We start from the raw sequence: 21,682 nt of genomic DNA, 5'->3' as shown, positions 1-21,682 counted from the left end.
TAGCAATAATTTTCTTCCTACTTCCCACTAGTAAGTGAGCCCCAATACAGAGAGAACAAGATTCTGATCCTGCTCCCAGTGTCAAGTTGGGAGTCATTCCACTGAAAGAACAGGAGTTACACAAGAACAAAATTTTTGTGCAATTAAAATGACGACAGTACTGTTTCACAGCAATTACATGACTAGCTTATTACTTCACAATGGATTTTGCTGTCATAATTCTTGTAAAACAGTAAAACCATAAACTGATGCTGAACTTTCACCTGATAATCAGCACATCTCCTTTGAGAGGCACGAACCATTGTCTCTTTGTGGCAGCTGAGAATCATGGCCCAGATCTTGAAGTATTTTTTTGGCCTGACAGTACAAGCAGTCCATTTGACTGCTTCCTGTTCATTCCACTATCCTGTTTGATCTGCGTCTATTCTATTTTACGTAGGTAAGACAGCCTCTCCACTGAAGATCCTTTGCACTGAGGAAGGAATAAGACTCCAGTGTTTCTTGAAGTACTACAATGAAGAAATGAAAGTCAACTGGTCTCACAGGTAGATGAAGATGTTTTCCAATTTTCTTTGAGAAAAAATGCTGACTTCATGATTTACTATTTACTATTCTGTGGCATTCATTTAGTAACTGGACCACATTAATTAATTTCTCTTTCCAGCACTTCACATTCCCTTTTCACATAGCTAGTACATACAGTCGAAGAAATACTAACAGGCTTGTCCTTCACCTATCAGGAGGGCTGTAACAGCCAAGAAAAAAGAATTTACAATATTCCAGAGACTCCACGAAACTATTTGTCTTCCACTATGTTATCTGGTTAGTTTAAAGACAGCAAAATATCTAAGCACAGTTTTCTATTCAGGGCTGCCCTTTTCTTTAAAAGAATGAAATTCTCCTCCAGTACTAGGTGAATACCAAGGATCTGCTCTCACAGTTTAATAAAAGTCTGTATTAGGAAATCTTTTTTACTTTTCAAACTGATATAGTCTCAAGTAACCCAAAATATTTTAATTCTGTTTTTCCTCTTTGAAAAGATATTCAATGGGACACAGAATACTTTGAGACTAGCACTCAGAGCTGAGACTATGACCAGAAATGAGCTTTAAAGTTCCCAATGGTTTTCCACCCTCATGTTACATTAATCTTTGACTTTGGAGACACTGTATTCATCTGTGTGTTTACAGTTAAATGCATGTTCAAATTCTTTGCTATGTCAGGCCTTCATTTCTTTGAAAATACAGGTAAGGTTTAGAAGGATTTTAAAACTCTTCAAGTGGTTTCAACTTTCACATTCCTTGATGGCCTACAAAGATGACACACAGTGAACAGGTCTGACTTGGGCAGGAAGAGGCTGGTTTATTAGTATGTTGTCCTAATTTTGTAATGCTGTCCAGCCCTTGATTTCTATGAAGACAGGAACACAAGAAAAGTGTCAGTGATCATCAGGTTCAGGGAGCTTGAGAGCACTTCTGCAAGGGTGTGCAGCTCTACTCATAACTAAAGCTTTCAATTCAGTAAGTTCTGCTCCTTCTTTCATTAAGTGTGATACTAACATAACGGTAAGGAAAAGAAAAATATTTTTTGCCTCTGGCTTTTACTATATTGGCTTGAGTGTTAAAAGTGACTTAGACCATTCCACTATTCAATTCATAGAAATATAAAACTAAAGAATGCTACATGGCTAATATGGAAATAGTGGGCATATTCATATTTACATACAGACACTTCCTTCCCTCCTAATATTTCATATTTTATAATGTCTTACACATTGGTTGTCTTGAAGATCATTGAACACAGATTTGGAAAAAAAAATTTCAGTTCTTCCATGAGTATAAAGATTATAAACCAGAGCTGTTAAAGCTAAAATGAAGACTAAAACAAACAAACAAACAAACAAACAAACAAACCTCCTCCAGCCTCTCCAAACATCCCTGCTCTTTTAAATGGGGATCTAGCAATTTTTTTTCTTGGAAAAAAAGAAAGGCTAGTCAATCCATGTATTTTTACTGTGGTCTGCACTTCATGAAACATACCACGTAAATTTGAAGCTCGTTTTGAATTATCCACTCTACTGCATAGCAGGGAACATAATACAAGCCCTAAAGCCAGTATGCATCATCCACTCATGGCACAGTGGGGAATATTATATGTAATATTTTCTAATACATAGTAGTTTCTGTCCAGGTATCCAATTTGGTACACTGAACTCAATGTGGTCATCTTACAGAAAGGGAAATAGTAAATATTCCTTTTCCCCATCAAAGTAACTCGCTAGCTAAGAAGCCAAATCAGCCCTGTCTGGGCAAATAAAATAACTGATCAAAAGGAAGCTAATGCTGACTTCATCTATTAAAAATTCCAGCTAAAGATGCTTGGGGAGGAAGGATGAAAAGAAATATTTCTTCAGTTAATGAGTGAGAGAGAAAACGTCTCTTCAAACCATTGAAAGTGGTCTGGTTTGCATGCTCTCATTAAATAGCTTTTTCTGTTTCCGCTCTTCATGACAGATTATGGACCAGAAGAACCCCTGATCTGAATCAGGAGGGCATTTCTTATATTCTTAGCTGAGGAAGTGATCATATATCAGTATAACACCACTGTTTTTTAAAGACTTGTTTATTGATTTGTTTATTAATTATCTGCAGTTAGGAAATTTTCTTCTTGTTTCATTCTTAAAAACAAAACAAAGGTGCAAAGGTGTATTTTGATTTGATGCAAGAATAATAAATTATATGCAAATCTTACATTGTTTTCTTAATCGATTTTTGACGTTAATGAAATGTAAAGATTTTTTTCCTCATCAGAAAATATTTGCCTCTAGTATACTATTCTGATGTATTGTATATTAGTGCGTATGAATTGTACAGAAGTCTGAAGTCACGCACCATTTTCACATACAGACATTTATGTGTAAGTAGATATAAACACAGAGGATTCTGTACGTGGAGAGAAGGAGAATGAAAAGAGGGTGAACAAATTTATCTTTGGAATGAAAGCTCAAGTTAATGGTTCCAAAATGTTTCATACCCCAACTACGAAGAAAAGCATCTCCTGAGAAATTGCTCCCATTAGTTGCAATTTATCTGTAGTTTAGGAATAGTATGCTATTCTTTGTAACTTTTTATAGATGATATCCTATAGAGAATATACATGACAATTTTCAAACTCATTTCTATTCATTTTTTCCAGGGAATCTAAGATTTCTTCTGGTGAAAAGATGAAGATCGGAGGTGGAGAGGATGTTGCGTGGCTGCAGATAGGTGAACCCACTGAAAAGGATAAGGGGAACTACACCTTTGAAATATTTGGCGACAAGGAATCCTACAAACGCACACTCGATCTGTCTGGGCAAGGTATATTTATAAGACCATACTTAATTGAGAACTCTTCATGGATTACACAGAATTTACTGGTAATAATCAGAGGAATTACAGTAAAAACAGAAAGCCTTTGGTCCAAACCAGTTGTAGTTTAGTTGCATAACTGTTATGATCTTTTTTTATGTGTTTTCACACATTGGGTTTATGTGTTTTCACGTTGGGTTTCAGGGATTTGGTTTCCCATTTTGCTAGTGTGTAACCCTGTATGGGTTTTAAAAGAGCTTTAACTTGGGTACCTGTTCAAATGTTTATACTGAGCCCCAAGTGCAAGTAATGTTCATGGACAATAACTCTCAATTGTTTTTGTACAGCTTTTGATGATGCATATGCAGAATTCCAGCGACTCAAGTAAGTGCTACCTCTTTTGCATTTTAATGCTGTAACAGTGTCTTTACTTACAAAAAAAAATATATTTAATTAATAATGTCATTAATAACATTACATATTTCTCTTTCTCTCTTCCTCGACAATTTTAGGGCAGCTGCTTTTGCTGAGAAGAGTAAGTTTATTTTACATTTTATCAAAGGTGTTCTACACTGTAGTCTAGTGTTCTCTTTAAGGCATCCATCATGATACGCTGCCATAGCTTTCTAAGTTCTGTGGCTGCAGGAATCCCCTGTTAGCACATAATACTGCAATAATAATATTATTTTGTGGATTTATTAGGTTTTAATTCCAATGGAAACCCACTAAATGTTCTACACATTTTGCAAGCCTCCACTGTATCATCTTGTGTCCATAGAGGTTTTATGAGGTGTGAACTTCTGAGTGTCATACAAGGAGATGTTGACTCTGAAAGCTGCTGATGATACTGAGTATTGGGGTCTTCCTATTAAGTAAAAAATTACTTGCTAATGCCTGTTGAGCAGTGCTTGCTGAGACAGACAGTGGGGAAGCTTGTTACTGTTAATGGCTGTAGGAATTCTGGTACTTTGATATCAATTCCCCTGGTAATGACAAGATGCTTCTGCCCACAAAGACAGTGGCAGAACAAATTTTCCTTAGATCTTAGATACCACCAAGATGCTAAAAGCATCCTCCTTGCTTTGCTCTGTGCCCAAAGCGCAAACTGTCATGGTCAGCAGTAGCTTCAAGGTTGTTATGCTTATCAGTTTAGAATACTATAGCGCAATCTCTGCTAAAAAATCTGAGGGAATCATAAAATACATTAAAAAGAAATAACACAAAATATCACCAAAAAATGTGTTATTTTATGTTTAATTAACCAGGGACTACAGTTTTTTTTAAAGATAAATCCAAAACAAAAGCTGTGACTAATATGGCACCAAGCTGTAAAATCATTAAGAAATGAGCAATTTTGAGGTCTAAACTTCACATGATCCACATATTTTTCTTTAACTCCTAGATCGTGGTAAAGTCATTGGTGGTTTGCCTGACGTCGTTACTATAATGGATGGGAAGGTAAGGACAGATTCTTTCAAAGAGTCATGCCGACTGGTGAGAAGTTTGCTTTGATGGCAGAAGGGGAGAGAGTGCAGATGATTTTGTAAAAGCTGAAAGTGGAAGCAGGATAGTTTAAACAATCTAATGGTAGTCATTTAATTGAGACGCATGCAAATTCTAAGTGGGTATAGGTACCATAAGTTGAGGTACGATACAAGCCACAGAGGTACCATACAGTACAGTCAGCGGAGGCGCAGAGGAGCCTCATTCAGATCTTAGGCAAGGAAGGTCAGCTTCAGTAGGACCTGGTCTTGTGCTGATTATGTAGAGGCTCTGAGTTAACTGCATACTCAAACCTGGGCTGGCTTTCAGCTCTGTGTACTGAGCAGAGCAGTTCAACAGGAGAGTCCACTCCTGCCCTGTAGAAGAAACCGAAGAGGCAGGGGGAAGGAGCCACTCTCTGAGAGCCAGCATAACCAAACCAAAACAAAAAAACGAAACCAGAACAAAAATTAGGTCCCATACTCCAGCATGCGAGACATAGACTGTTATGGCTGGTAAGAGTAAAGGACAGCAGAGAACCTACCTGGGCCAAGGGGCTAAACTCTCCCTTCTTCCTGTATGTTGGCAGATAACCCCATTAAAACATATAATAATGGGAGATTGAAAGCCAGTGAATACACATATTTTTTGGACATCAAAAATAACTAAATGCCTATTTGCAAAGTCAAATTTGATAAATCTTCACAAAGTCCCTTCCCAGGTCAGCTTGACTGGTGGCGATGAAATTTCATGATGCTGACTGACTGGTGTTCCTCACTGGGATATTATTCATGGTGGAGCAGGGTCTCATGCAACCCCAGGCCAAACTCTCTGGATACTAAGGTAGAAGACTATTAGTCTGAACTGCTGTTAGTCCTTGCAGGTGTGAGGAAGTACTGGAACTCGGTCTCTCCATCCTGAGGTTGAGTTCCAGACTTCAGACACCCAAGCCTTCAGCCCAGGAAAGACAAGCTCTTTTCATCCTTCCCACACAGACAGCTAGTTCTTGTCTCTTTCTCCTGAAGCAAATCTTCCTCTGCTGGGTGCCCTGTCCTTCCCTATGAGGAGATACTAGGTCTTCAGTCTGTGAAGAAAAATTGCTGAAAGAGAACAGAGTAAAAAGAAAAAGAAATCTGCAGTATTGTGCATGGTACAGAGGAGGTACTGAGAAATTATTATCCAGCACTTCTTACAGCTCAAGAACTAGGGAATGCCTAATTACATGGTCATTGCAGGCTTTAAAGAACCAAAAGGAAGTATTTTTTCAAGTGGTTCATAATTAATTTGTCCCTTAGTACCTTAGGCAAAAATAGATTCGTGTCCAAAAAAGAAAATAGGCAGTATCATGAAAGGAACTCCATCAGGGGCCGTTACTTACAATGTTCTCAATACAACTTATGCCTATAAACAGTTTAAAAGCTACCAAATTGCAGAAAGCAGGAAGGTATACTGGGAATAGGATCACACTATTCATCCTCTGTATTTTTGTGTACTTTCTTAAGCAGTTGATTTTGACCTCTAAAAGAGATAGGTGCACTTTTATTCCGACTGACTATAGCAGATCAGCTCATGAGCCAATGTGACTCTTACCATCTGCTGGCTATCAAAAGCATGTTGATCAGGCTGTTTACATCTCTAGTATGAAGTGCATCTTCAGAGACTACAGTGGTGTTACTTTGTGTGGAAACTGCCTTTGTTATCACTGCAGTAAGAGGTTGCACACAACTCTTCCAGCTTTCTGTGTACTTGGCCATTTTCTGGATACCCAGGAGCAGTCTCTTCAGAAAGATGGGAGAACATGTGGTCCTCACAGTGGATGCTGAAAGTTACTCAGCTCTGGAGGAGACAGAGATGGCCCATTCCTTCCTCTTGGCCCGTTCCTTCCTTTGTCTCTAATGGCTGTTCATTCGAGGTGCCTTCATTCTTGTGGTAGATAGAGGCACCTCACAGCAAGCAAGCTAGTCTTTTAGGAGGTTAGATGTAAGCCACTCTATGACCGAGGTCTTAAAACAGACTAACTGTAAGGAAATGGCTCAGTGAAGTCACCTCTGACTGCATGCACAGACTAGCTGCACTTTCCTCATACAGTCATGACCTAAAAACTACAACCTTAAATTAAGGAAATGCTACACAATGCGTTTCCAGAAGTGAAAGGCTTCAAAAGACACCTAATCACGTTCGGATTAAATCATAGAATCATAGCATCATGGAATCATAGAATGGTTTCATCCTAATAATTGAATGTGTGAAGAGGAAAATCTCTGATTCCTGAAATCAGGCAAAACAAGATGGAACACAAGGAAGTGCAACTTTAAAATCACTTTTAAATTAAATATGAACAGGTACCATGCAAGAGTTGCGTAAGTACAAGTGTGAGAAGTAACTATACAAAAAAAAAAAAGAAAAAAAAGCAGAGTGTTTTTCCCATGCTATGGAATGATATAACTACACAAATATATGAACACAAGACAAAGCTTCACTAGTGCTTCTTAAGGGAGTATAAATGATTTTAGGTCACATCTATAATTTAATAAATTAAAACAGGCCCGACTGATCTAAAATGACTGTAGAATATATCTGTTCCCTGGTAAGTTTTTAATATTAACTTATTAAGACTTGATTAATTTTTATGAATAAATTATTAATTGCTCTTACATGAGGTTACTTTTGAGGGTAATGGTCATGAAATGTTGCCTGAGTTACAGAAAAGACAGTAAGATTTAAACTCATGTTATTAGAGATTAGTTCGATTTACCAAAATTTTATTTTTGTGTTTGCATCATTACTTCTTTAAATATTTTATAGAAAGGCTAGTTGCCATAGGCTATTATTTAACTTTACATCCTACATGATATCATTTCTTTAAAAGTATTCTCACACACTCACACACTTAGCGAGGTACAACCTCGCTAGGTTGTACCCAGAGCATATCCCTGCTGACTTTGGAGGCATGTAATATGCAAGACTGCTTTCATTTGTGAACATACGGTACTTTTGATCCCTTAAAATTTCTTCCTGTTTTATTTTTTCCTCTGAGCTATATCACACCTATTCAGTCACCATCATTCAAGAAAAATATTGCACAAAACCCTGCACGTGTGCAGACTTCCTCTGCTCTCTCTGGGTCAGGGTTTGGTGAAACCTGAAGGGGAATATGGAGAGGAATAAGGAAGCATTCTGGTAGAAAACATCAATTTTGGGTTGTTCATTGTTGGTTTTTTGTCTTTCTTTTTTTTCCCTAACACAATGGAGCATATGTGAAATTCTTAAGGTAACTTTTAATTATCTAGGACAGAATTTTGGGCAGAATGAGTTTCAAGCACAGGTGGACAAAGTAGACGCTAATCAATGCAACTTCTCAAATGATTCTTTTGTTTATTCTGTCATCACTGCACCTAAATACATAAAGTTTACATACATATATATATATATATATATGACGGTCAAAATGGAGTTCAGGAATAACTATGTAAAAATTTAGAAGAATGACCATGAAAATTTTATGGGCATCTTCAATCTCAATTCAGTCCTTGGAAAATACCTGAACTGCCAGGATGGCCTACTAGATCATTTCAGCTATTATCTGAATATGCTATACATGTGTGTAACACTTTTACAACATCTATGTATTATTTATGAAATATTTCCATTTTACTAGTCAGCAGCACCTGGAATCAATGTCCAGTGATTCATGTTATGTACTCTATTTTTAAGTGATTTTTTTTTTTTATCATCTCAAGCAATATCCTCAGGAGGCCTTGGTCAGAAAAGATTTGCTCAGTTCTCCTCCCTACTGTGTACAGGGGAACTTCAAGGATGTTTTTAAACCTATCGTTGCCTAAACCTCATGTCAGACTAATGGGTTGTCAGTAGTCTCCTGCAGGCAGGACTGCAATGACAGTCCAACTTACCATCTTCAGACACTGTTACCCTGAGGCTACTGCATCACAGTCACTGGTAAAATGGTGGAAAGACTGAATCAAAGAAAAAAAATATGTTAGGAACTCTGCTTTTCAGTCCTCAAGAATATGATACCTGTCTTACTTTAATTAACGAGGAGTAAGAAGTGCCTGAAAACAATACTGAGAATATTCTGGTTAAACAAATCTGACTGATCCTCAAAATTACCTTTTTTTTCCTCCCTCAGACACTGAATCTGACCTGTACTGTATTTGGAAATCCTGACCCCGAAGTGGTTTGGTTCAAGAATGACAAGGTCTTTGAACTTAATGAGCACTATGTGTTTTCTCTGGAACAAGGGAAATATGCCAGTTTAACAATCAAGGGAGTGACCTCAGAGGACTCAGGCAAATATAGCATCCATGTCAAGAACAAGTATGGTGGGGAAACAGTGGATGTCACTGTAAGTGTGTACAGACATGGTGAAAAAATGCCTGAAATTAAGCCTGGCCAGCTTGCTAAACCCAGGCCAATACCACCATCAGAGGAAGTCCTCAAACCTAAGGACAAGGCAAAATCCAGTAAGTAAAGCTTAACGCTACATTTCACAAACAAAATAGAATACATGAGCTGTAGTTAAAGTATTCCCACACGTAACTAATTGGTAATGTCCAAGGGGAAACTGAGCTTTTAGGAGTTTGCTGTAGGGAAATAGCTGTGCTATGGTGCTGTACACATCTGCAACAATCTCATTTTTAATACATGTAGGAGGGTGGAACTTGCAAGTAGCAAAAAGCCAGATGCTTGCCAAACTATGTAACAGCAAGTTGCGTAAACCTACTGTAACCCTCCATTTCCACCCTCCCCAACCTGCTGCAAAAAACAACCGACCCAACAACCCTCTGAGAACAAATGTCCCATCACTAAAGGTAGTGAACTGCAGTTAGATACATATTCAGAGATAGTTCCTGCTTTGTTCCACACACAGTCCCTTTGTCTTTGAAGCCTCTGATCCTGTAAGTCTAGTGGATAGTCTCTATTTAGTAGTAATACTGTTGTTTTATAGTGTGACTTTATCTTTAGTAGACTTTCACAAATGTTCACTGTTTACTCGTTGAAGCATGGGTCACATGGTTGTATTTTGTTTTTCTTGCTTTGTGCTAATAAAACTTTAAAAGTCACCTTTGGTACTCAATGCTCCAAATCACACCTAACTAGTTCTGTTTACTCTCTTTCATTGTTTAATTATTGCTTATTGCACAATTTCACAGCTGGTAGCATGCAGACTATTGACTTTCAATAAAGAATGCAAATTATGGTTAATCACAGTCATTGGGTGGCACTTGTGACATTACTTTTTCTCTTTACAATACAGGTCAAGATGCAAGCTTAAACTGGTACCAAAAGACTTTTATACAATTCGGTCACTTAAAATAATTATGTCTTTGATTCTCCTCTATCCAAAATGAACAATAGAACTCTTCCATGGGTAAAGTGATGTTCTGTTAGGCAAAGATTTCAATAATTTCCTCAGACCAGGACAATATGGTTATAATGACATGTTCAAATAGAATGGGCTTCTGTGGGATTACTCACATATCTGTCATACAATAAACGATTGAGTGTTTGCCGGGCTGGCTTTTTCAGATCAGGTTCCCTGTTCAGTAAAAGTCCATTTATCTACCTAGATGAACCTTTATAATCTGCTAAGCAGCTTCCAGAAAAGAGCTCTTCTAGTGGTAAGTAACACTGGTGATACAAACATCCTGGATGCGGCCCTCCGCTCTTGTGACTTCTCCCAGTCTTAGGTTAAATGCGAGGAAAAGAGAGCGTTGTGGGAGACAGGGGAGCTTGGATGAGGATTGGCCTGGAGAAATAGCATTCTGCAAAATCTTCACTGGAGAAACCAGATGAAAGTGTTTGGCACAAGTGTCAGGACTGTAACCTGTGTTTGGGGTCATGGCTGAAAGCCAGTGCTGAGTCTCTGACAGTCTCTGAGTTTAAGTGTGGAAAGTATGGAAATAATTGTTCTGGCTTTTTTTTTTTTTCCCCCTCCCCAGCAGACAAACTGAAAAAACAGAAAAATTATCAGATTCAGAGTAAATTTAATCTCAGGGTTTTTTTCCATTTTTTTTTCTCATCTAAGTGACATAAACCTTTCATTATTTTGTCTGGCAAATAAGTACTTCACTTGATTCAAAAAATGTTGTTTTTTTTTTTTTTTGAGACAGATGAAAAGCAGAGGAGATGAGAAGTTAATTTACAAGCTGTCAGATAGAGTAGGTTGAAGCAGTCATCTGGGAGACAGGAGAGCAACATCCCCCTTCCCCCTCCTCTCCTTCCATGGGGATTTGAACCTGTATCTCTGACCACCAAGGGCAGTGCACTAATCCCCAGTCTTCCCTGTATTTGGAAGTGCTGCTCCTATTTATCCTTTTTTGCTTTGTCTGACTCGGTAAACAGACACTGAAAAAGAGAGAAAACCCAGGCGTTCTATCTCTCACATGAGTATGTTAAATGCTAGACCTGAGAGGTTTTCTCTCTTTCTTATACTTTTATCTTAGTTTTCAGTATGAACGAGGGATTGAGGTGTGGTACTGTAAACTATTTAAGAACCTGATGGTTTGAGCAGATGATGATGAGGATGAGGATGGATTCATTGTAGTTTCAAATTCCTCTGGTAAGAAAGACTGCAAACCGCCCTTGCAACTCATTGATATCTGTGAATAGTCGTGATAAAAACCAAGAGGACAGCTCTGGAAAGGAAACAGTCTTTAATCACACTGTATTAAAAGATACTTTGATTTTAAATTAACAGCTTTTTGAAAGATTTGTGTACTTAAAGCCAATGAACAGTGAGTTTATCTTTAAGTACAGTATATACAGCCAGGAATTACATAGAACAGTGGTGAAAAATGCTTCTTCTGGGTCAAAAATTCTTGTGGCTGTGGAACCACATTCTGTGTCTGGTCATTGAATGAAGGTGTCTGAGAGGGTTAAGACTCAAGAACATGATACTGCCATGAAATAGTTTAATTAAGAGATTTTAGGACTGAAAACAAAGCAGGGATTTATTCTCCAAATATCTATCAAAATAAGAAAAAATATTTTTATATGAATCTGTCATCACAAATAAAATATCACAAAGTAACTCAAATTTTCTTCTTTCCTATTCTAATTTCTTATTAAAAGCCTTTAAGGCTTTCAAAATCTTACTATGCAGGCTCACAAAACATCAGAGCCAGTCTCTGTAGCATACAAAGTGAGTATCAGCAAGAATTTAATATTATTCTTATCTCCTTCTACAGTACACAGGTTAATTTTAGCTGAGACTATCAAATTATTGCATGTTATGGCAGCTTTTCAGGGGTATCCTTGGGCACAGGAGACAAGGTTAGTCTCATCTTGGTTGTACCTTTAGCTGGCCTTCTTAGTTAAGCAATCTTCACTTATTTCCTTCCAGGCAAACAGAAATAATTTATTATGACAGTTAATCCTCTGCTGAAGTACAGAAATTATCATTCACAGGAACATTGTATTCAAAAGGCTAAGGACTTCCTATAAACTGTTTCACATTTTTCACTGTACCTTTGATTCTTTTGTACACATTTAAAAATCTTGTTATCAGTGCTAGGAAATGAATCGGGTCAACTCTATTTAAAAGGGACCGTCTTTTCAGAGTGAACGTGCATCTAGTTGCCTGGAGGGGCAATACAATTGGATGGATATTAGGGGGACAAATAGGATGCTCTGGTAATCAAGTCAGATGGAATACATGATGAGGCATATTAGCATTTGCACACACCCTTCACAGACTGGGTGTCAGCATTAGTTTAATTAATAAACATTTTGAAGGGGGAAGAGAAGAAAGTAAGATTTGCTGGAGAAGGTCTGATGCCAAATGAGACAACCCACGCTAAGGTCAAGGGAGATTGACTCAGGTATACTGGATGTGAATCTAGACTATTACTTTTACAAATCCAGGGCCCCTTTACAGCGAATTACCTATTTCTGTTACCTTTAAGAAGAAATGCTTCTATTAGAATGATTTTCTGTCACACTGGTGAGTTTTGTATTGCCCGAGTTTCATGTTGCGTTTTTCTCGGCAGTCCTAGCGTGAAATGGAGTGTCGTCGACTTGTCGCGGGAGGCAGAGAGGATGTCAGCCAGTTGTGCTGATGGGCCAGAGTCTTGGCTGTGTCTGTCATGTTGGCATTCTGCTACCAGGCTGGCAAGGCCGCCTTTTCTCCAAGCACCTGCTTCCTTTGAATCAGCTTTGACACTTTACTGTTTATTTTCTTGAAAACAAGTTCCATGAAAATTCCTCCTAAGGCCAATTTACAGGTGCTTTTTATGAGGAAAAGATTTTATTTTTTTTTATGACAGTATTCGCCTCTAGTGTAAATCTTTCCCCAGCCCATAAGGTTCACTTGCATCCCACAGCTCAAAAACTTGTGCACTTCATTAATCTACTCTTGTGCGGAGACAGAGGTTCAGTGATAACAGCACCCTAAGTGATGTTAATGCACAGATAGTTTTTAAAGGAAACTTTTGAACTATAATAAAGTACTTTATTTGCTGTTTTGCAGAAATAAGCATAAAACCTCTAGATGGCACCAGAAGAACAAGGTAGAAATGAACAGATCTTAAAAAATTCTGCCAGCTATAGCATATCCATCATTTTGATGCAAACACATCACTTAGGGAATGGGAGATTATTAAAAGCATTATACTTATGCCAGTGACAAGGACAGGTCCAGCAAATGACTGTTTCCCGGAAATAGCAGGTGATTTTGCAAGCAATAACGCTGCCTTTTAATCTTTGCATGACGGACATTAAGAGGTTAAGCATGCCTTGTAAAATATTGCAAGACTCATGTTACATCGAGTTTCTCCTTAGGATATGAAAACCACAGCATATTGACTATATTTACGAAGGGAGATTTGAATTCAAGCTCTAAAGGCAAACCTCTCAGACTTGGCAAATTCCATAGGTTTTCAAAACACTTTTTTTAATACCTCAAGGCCCATGCCCTACAGTTTTTGTTCAGTCTTTACAGAGGAATGATTCCATTTGAAATTAACAGGAGGTCTTGGAGCAAAGAGCGCAGGGTCTGGCTCTCCACACTGCCACTGCAAGATTCAGTGATGTCAAGACCTGTAAGAAACTACCAGTAGCCTTCCATATTAATATTTCATTCCTCATTGGAATGTGCAGTAACTCAGTACCAGCTTTGTCCTTGGGTATTAGCTCAAGGTTTATCAGATTGTTATATTTTAAAAATAGCACACTTGACCTCACATCATCTCCTTTATGAACATTTGAACTTTGTGTGGGTGCATTAAAGGACTGCTAACTTGTAATAAACTTGTCTCATTTTTTAAGTTAATGTAACTTCATTTTCTGTTATTGTTGCTCCTCTGTTACATTAATATTGTACAGCTGAGAGTCTGATAGAAAAAAGAGACTCAGACACCCTACTGCAGTTAGAAGTACTATGGTTAATAGCTGCAGCTAAAGCCTTTCCCATGGTATCCTAAACTATCCAGCAGGGTTGTCCCATGCAGATTTCACCGGGCACCAGTGTCCCCCAAGAGGAAATTTGCCCTCCACCCTGCCAAGGGCCTCTGTGGGAAGCCATTATCCACCCAATGACGTTGGTGCACACAGCATGTAGGAGAGAGGCAGATGGAAAGAACTACAGCTTCTGTAAAAGACAGAGCCAGTGTAGTTCTTTACCATTTTAAATCATGGTGAAAATGATAATCAAAATCTTAGTCTGCTGACTTAGTGACCTCCACTGGACCATTCTGTGCACTAAAAAGTGCACTAAAAGCTAATCCATCAATTGCAAATCAACCCCAAAGCCAGCCCTCCTGATTGCAAGATAATATGTGAAAAAGAACCCCACATAGTCGTGTGCCACTTTTGCTGTCTGGGAAAAAATGCCTTCCACATATGAAAATGGCAATCAGCCTCCTGCGTGGTGCTTAATGGGAGGTAAAACACAAGATGACTCCCTGGCTGGGAGTTATGAGGCCACATGCAGATGTCTCCATCTGAGCTAATCACTGAAACTCCCTTCTTACAAAATGGAGAGAAACATGTACTAGTAGGGCACAAGTCATGTCATTCTAAAGCAGGTGTCTCAAATAAATGAGATGAATCATGTCTATTCTTTCCACTGTAAAGGCAGCTTAGTATAACCAGATGTGAGACATCTACATGGCCGATGTTTGAAGTTAAGTGTGATAAATTCTGCACCATGTTTCTCTAATTCGCTCTTTAGTTGAAAAATCTATTTACAGAGATGGTTCATAATAACTGGAATTTTTGCTGTTTTTACAGGCTAGCTTCATCTACTGAGCTCTCTTGTATTTTGAAGTCTTGGCTGCCTTCTCTGATATCCATGTTATTTTGAAAACTTTTTGCAAGCATTTGATGACTTCCAGCAGCCACTTGGTCCCAACTCATAGCTGACTCTCATGATTTGGCTTTTACCAAAACATTGTGTTAGGACTTCTTTTAAATATGTTAGTCTTCAACCCAGTTATTGATTGGCTGCAATGCTGCTGTTAGTGTGGGACTTTCAGCCTTTGCTCCTGTCAGTGCCATTGCTCTGTGGCAACATCTCAATCAATAGATGACGTAAGCCTCTCATGGTGAATTAGTGCCCTTTTGCTAAGCCCATAAGATATGCCTTGTGCAGTTTCTCTGTGTGCTGGCCAGGCACACCCTCTGGCTGGAGAAACACGATTCTGTGGTTCTCGTATGCCAAACTTCTTCCAGTGTGCCTAAGGCAGCTCAGCGACTGGCCAAAGCTCTGAATCCTTCTGCTCCTGGGCTTGACCCTGTTTGCTTTTGTCTTTTGGTTGTCTCTAACTAGTTTCCAGTTACCTTTCTGTTCAGTTCTGTTACTCTCTAGACTTTGTGGTTTCTTGGTACGACCTGTGTTCAGTCTGCTATCTTTCAATACTGCTTTAATGGCAGAATCTGTATCAGTAAATAAACCAGTGCCAGGCTTGATTACCTAGTCCTTAGGCCAACACCCTGTACACACCACACTAACCTCCTCTAGCATCCACCCCAACATGTATTATCATCTGAACTGCGCACTAGAGACAGTACTTACCCAGCCTAACTTCAGTTCGGGAGGTGTTTAGGAGTGTGTGAGCTGACTTGCACCAAAACTTTGCGGGGGTCAGGCTAAACAAACAAAAGTGTTAGCTAATTACGTTCAGTGCTGATGCCTTAGCACTGGTTAATTTACTAGCAGAGGTTGTAACTGAAGTGTCCAAGCACCAGTAGCCATGTGAAATGTGTATGTGATAGCATCATGACTTAGTGTCCTGTTAGTAAGTAAATAATTGAGCCTACATAGCCTGCTGTTCTCATCACGACTTTCAGCAAGCAAAGCCTATCCTAATGAAAGTGAAATGTTTGGCTCAGCAGCCTGGGTGTCTCTGTACTGTTGGTAGCTGAACCCAGCATTCCTGGATGTTGACCCTTTCCTGTTCATGATATCTTTTTATCAGCATCCGTCACTGATTGTCTTCTCACCAACTTGGAGGTAACTTGGGGGAAAAAATGGGTTATGATTACCTGGCACATTAGTCCTTGAACTCCTCTGTAACATATACAGCACTTTGCAGGCTTAGACCTTAAACATCCTGATTTTATTCTTGGCTTTTGGTTAGACCTCCAGGTCACGTACAGTAACCACATCTGTGTCAGCTTTTGCTGTTAAAGGTTATGTTCTGACCTTTCAGGAACAGGTTGGGCTCTCATGAGACCTTTCTCCTTACCTTGGTGCATACTCCCTGCTCCTCCAGTCTTTTTGGCATTTATGCCTGGTCAATGGGCTCCCAGGTTGCCTCAGATGTGTGCCTTTTTTCTCCAAGTGTGACATGTGGACCTGTTTCACTTTGTCGTCAGGTCTTAAACCTGCTTTTGTGTTCCCTTTAAAAACAATCATGTTTTACATGCACAGCTCTCCTTTTACTGATTTCAGGCAGCTGAATTCCTATAGATCTAACTCTTTTCAGGCTTTCTTATCTGAAGTCAGTCTGTGTCCCATCCTATTGTGACTCCTGAAGTATCCCATCGCAAATCAGAGAATATCTCTTACAGATCTCTCTCTCTCCTGCAAGTCACCTGTACTGTAGTCCATTTAATTAACTATGATTTCCCTTCTCAGAACCTTATCCTTACTTCGTAGTACCAAAGACTCAGAAACATAATTTCCATCACTTTGAGAGCTCTGCATGATACTTTCTGATGGGCTCTGGTCAGGCATCATGTCCATCCCATGCCAAAACGTGAACTGACATGGCCGTTCCGTTCTGCAGAGCACAGCTAGTAATTCCTCTTCCATTTGAGCACAGTCCCTTTGGGCCTGACAGGCTTTAATTGAAAATGCCATGGGCCAATGACTTTGCAGTAACTGTGCTCCCAAGTCTCCTCCTGAGGCCTCAGGCTGTAATTACTGATGCTCCACAAGCGTTTCAGGGTTGGCAGCTTGCTTATATTCATCTTTATTCTTTCAGATGATCTTCTGTTTTGGTGTTCTGGTTGTTACATCATGGTGTCTTACCTATTCCTCAGCTTCACAAACATCTGATATGAAAGTGCAAAATGTAGAAAAACTGTCTTCTGCACCTGTACATCTCTAGACATTTCCTTGAAGGCTCTCAGTTCCTGAGGATCTGTTCAGAGGTGTAGAGGAGTTGGTAAGTGCTGACAGTAGAAAGAACATTTGTTCCCAACACTTTCTTTGGAATTATTCTAATTTTATAGCATGAAGCTTTTTTCAACAAAGTCTATAAAAATTATTTGGGACAGCAAAAATCTTGGTGCACAGACATCCCTTTGTGTTTATTCCCTTCAAGCAGGAGTTCTCTGGGGCCAGATAGCTGAAAAAAGGGAATAAAAGGCATAGAAAGATGACATGGTTCAATTGCCAATAAAAAAACCCATGCATGTGTTGGAGGGCTTTGATTCTTATCACATGCTTGACTTGAAGTCACCTACATTGAGCTCACACTTGAACTTTGAAAAATTTTTCAAACATTCCCAAGCCTCATTTGATTTCCTATTTAATTTATTTATTATTTAAAGTGCTTTGTCTTTTCACACATATTCAGTCTTTCCTTGACCGTCTCCTCCTTTGCTGCATCACAAATGATACCCATGATTTATCACAGTGGACCTGTTTCCATGCTTGAACAGGCACCTGAAAATCCAGGATAAGCACAGAGAACTCCATGATCTGCTAGAGGGTGAAGGAAAGCAGGATATAACTCAGTTCCCTCACAGAGAGTAGGAAGCAGAGTTGCTGAATTTGAGTGAGGCATTCATGGATTTCTGGAGGCTTGAATGAGGTCATTTATTGTCCCAGGAAAAAATACCAAAAATTAGCAGGAGAACAAAACTACTGCGCTGATATGGACCAAGGACTAACTTAATTTTCTATTTTTCATAGAATATGACCTACTTCTTTGCCTATATTCCATCACCTATGTTATTTAATCCACATAATTCTTGCCCTTCTCCATCCCTCTTTTACAGAAATGGAAAGATAGGGTAGCAGGGGGAGTGAGAGCACTCATGTCCCAGACATCTCTGTGCTATTAACATTCAGGGCAAGCGATTGTGAATAAACAGCTGTCAAATAGAAAATTCACATGCAGAATATTTTCATTTCAAATTCCTAATCACAGAAGTACAGGAAATGAAAACTAAGTCTAAAACAACACTGAGGAAACTCTGATTCTGTTCACATCAAATATCCCTGAAATAAGCATTTTATAATAATGTTTCTACCAAGTCTGCAAAATCTAAAACCACTGGTAGCATTCTTAGTCTCTAAACACTCCCAACGTGTTCAGGTATTTTGGACCAACAGATAAACAGACCTCTGCAGTGTTTGCAACTCAAATAGTGCAAAACTGGGTTTGTGCCAAAGAAACTAGAACTGACTAGAAACACAAACAAGCAGAATACCAATTGGTTGGTCTATATTCATTGTCTGAACCAAGAGAAGGGGAAAAAATTAAATCTCTCCTTTCAGTGCTTCATGCAAAACAACCTATGGAGTTATTATAACATGTACACAGGCAATAAATAAGTTTTATGAAAAAAAAATCCACACCCCCCTGCCATTTTTATTGTTGCTAATTCTTTAACTGTGTCTTTCATGCAACTATTGATTTTTTGTTTTCCACTAAATGATCTGATTTTGTTAAGGAGAATAAGATAGAAAACACACATGGAACCACACAAACACAAAAGTGTACAGTATGTACAGTATTTGTGCTAACTGATAATAGTACCTTCACTTATGGTTTGAATGTTGCAATCCTGATCCTACCTGCAAGGCAATAAAGTACACACTAGAAGCCAAGTTTAGTGATCCTAACACTTTTTGAGGTGATTTTAAGTAGCAACATTGTGCAAGAGAAAATTTCTCTTTCACTGGTCTAGTTATGTGAATAAACTTAAACTAAGTTATGTGAATAAATAATTAAGCATTTATTTCTCTTTGAAATCTGCATTCCCACTGACTAAAGATGGTACATATGGAAGCTCACCAGCAACTCTTTTTAAAAAAATCCTGTTTGCAGTTGCTTACATGTTTGACTAACTGTTAAATTTTTTTGCTGAAATTCTTTATGGCAGATCTCTGCCTCAGAATGCTTTTCTTTTAGCATTATTTTATTTTGTGAGGAAAATTTCTTTGAAAACACATCAGCTGTTCCTATGACTGAAGTCAGGAAGAATTATGTGAAGTACATTACATATATGCAGATATGTAACATATGCACATATGTGCATATATGTTACATGTAATACAAAGTATATTTGCAAAATGTGTTTATTAACCATTTTATGGAGACTAAAGTCCTCTTTTTTGGGACATGGCCTTGAAATTTCTCTTGAGATTGAATGGAGAGGAGCAGGAAAGAAAATTCCCTCTTGCTGTCCTCTTGAAAACCTGTCTAAATGTGGCCAATTTGGTAAACTGTGGTTTGCACATGAGGAGAGATTTCCTAGAGGTAAAAGTCTCTGATGGTTCTGTGTGCTCAGGTCAAGCTCCAGCCGACAGCATCTTGCCCTTTTCCTGAGATGACTCCTTGGGGATGCCAGAGGCAGTGCCTGGTTTCCTGCTAAATAGATACTGAAGTTAAGAGCATCTCTCCTTTTCCTCCTGCTTCCCTGCCAGACTCAGGCAGGGTAGTAAGAGGGAGCTGGCTGATGCTGGTGCAGACCAGGCAAGGGGAGGTGGCTGTGGGAAGCCTGGGACCACAGGAAAGCCAGGGAGGAGAGGGGAAGGGGGACCACAGAGATGCTGGGGAGCAGCTGATGGAGCAAGTAAGCAGGACAGCTTCAGAGAGCATCTGGTTGTGGGGACACTGGCCTGTCTGTGAAAACAGACAATAGCAGGGAGAGAGGAGAGTTTTGAAACTACCAGGGGTAGCTTGAGATAGAGGAGAAGGAGACTGCAATGAAGGGGATGGACAGTCAGACTGAGATGAATACTCTCATTGTGTGTGGAAGAGGCAATGGTGAAACAGAATACAGCTGGATAGGAAGGCACAAATGCACTAAGGACAAAAGCATGGGCTGGATGACATGTACTGCTCTCCAGAGCCTGAGATCATGGATGTCTCTGTGTATCTTAGCTTAATACATTTAATGAAAACTGCTGTTGAATAGCCAAAATTATGATTGGTGGCAGCTTCTAAGGGAGCAGAGCATGGCAGGTGGTGTGGTAGCTGGGCTGAAATTCAGGAGAATCAAAAGACCTAAGCAGTAGGATAGAGCAACAGGAAGATAGACACTGGTGGGAAACTGAGGGAAAGATGCTGCTGCGACTGGGGAAGACCATGTCAGACCACAAGCCAGAGTGATATGGAAAGGTACCAACTCTGAGATACTAAAGCGAGACTTGGCAACCACACCAAGCAGAGTAAGCAGGGAAGAAAGAGAGAAATTAAACATTCAACCAAGCTTGCAAGCTGAGAAGGAGATTGATAGTGGGTATATTCATGGCTATACGAGGATATTTGCAGTGGGAGTGTCAGAATTTCAGTTTGCTGAAAACGTTAGGTGGCAGAAGACACTGGCATCAGAAGCAGAGACGTGTGATCAAGCTGCACAGGACGGTTCAAGCTAGTCAGACGAATGTAACAGTTGTTCTTTTAGTTAGAACAGACATATCCCTGCAAAGCTCTGATCTTCTACATGTGAAGAATACCAAGCTCACTAAGGGACTCAGCTACATGAGTCCAAATAAATAAATGAAAGGCTGCGACCAGATCCTTGAGACAAACTTGCAAAATCTCGATCTGAAACTTTCTGGTAGTTAAACCCGTCCCCTTCCCAGGATCTTGGTACAGAACTGGATCTGCTAAGCTTGATACATAGAGTGGTCTGAATACGTTATTCTTGATGAGAAGTGGGAAACTCTCTTCTATCTGAGGGGATGCTGATAGGGAATTCTTTAGTTTGGGGAATTTTTTCTCCTTACCAGCCGTCCAAATAATAATAACAACAGAACTACTGACAAAAGAAAGTTTATGTTTGGGCTACACAATCTGATTAAATGTTCTTTTCTGGTCGACTGGCAGTAGGATGGATCTCAACTAGGGCAGAGCAGGAACTGCACAGCTATCAGTATTCTCTCTGCAGTGATTTCATCTGTCAAGCTGCACACAGCTTTCTGCTTTGGTTTTACAAAGCCAAAATCTTTAATAGAAAAAATAATCAGAGATACTGTGGCCTGCCAGTTTCACTGATGTGTCCCTGGTTCTCTGTACCCAGCTCCAGTGACACATTGTGGCCATAACCTTAATGTTTATGACTCTCTTGCTCTTATGGCATGGTACAAAACAACACCCAAGAACCTAGCATATATTTTTCTCACCTGTAGAAGTACTTTGTTTTCAAGG

The 21,682-nt window shown here is 39.2% G+C and overlaps 1 protein-coding gene across 4 annotated transcripts in view; it reads left to right on the top strand.

Moving 5' to 3' along the window:
• The window catches only part of MYOM2 (myomesin 2), an 80,864-nt gene extending 69,047 nt beyond the window's left edge, over positions 1-11,817 (top strand). For 2 of the 4 annotated variants that reach the window (XM_074581654.1, XM_074581653.1), the window contains 7 exons: positions 440-545; positions 3,196-3,359; positions 3,698-3,734; positions 3,863-3,885; positions 4,753-4,808; positions 8,980-9,313; positions 10,108-11,817. In XM_074581654.1, the coding sequence (XP_074437755.1) occupies positions 440-545; positions 3,196-3,359; positions 3,698-3,734; positions 3,863-3,885; positions 4,753-4,808; positions 8,980-9,313; positions 10,108-10,169 (782 nt within the window). In that variant the 3' untranslated portion in view covers positions 10,170-11,817. Of the gene's footprint in view, positions 1-439; positions 546-3,195; positions 3,360-3,697; positions 3,735-3,862; positions 3,886-4,752; positions 4,809-8,979; positions 10,061-10,107 lie in introns of those variants that run through there. The other 2 variants (XM_074581656.1, XM_074581655.1) reach the window with 1 other exon arrangement.
• Positions 11,818-21,682: the final 9,865 nt, after the last annotated feature.

This window comes from Larus michahellis, chromosome 3 (assembly GCF_964199755.1).
Source record: "Larus michahellis chromosome 3, bLarMic1.1, whole genome shotgun sequence".
NCBI lineage: Eukaryota > Metazoa > Chordata > Aves > Charadriiformes > Laridae > Larus > Larus michahellis.
This window is presented reverse-complemented; position numbering and strand designations above follow the sequence as displayed.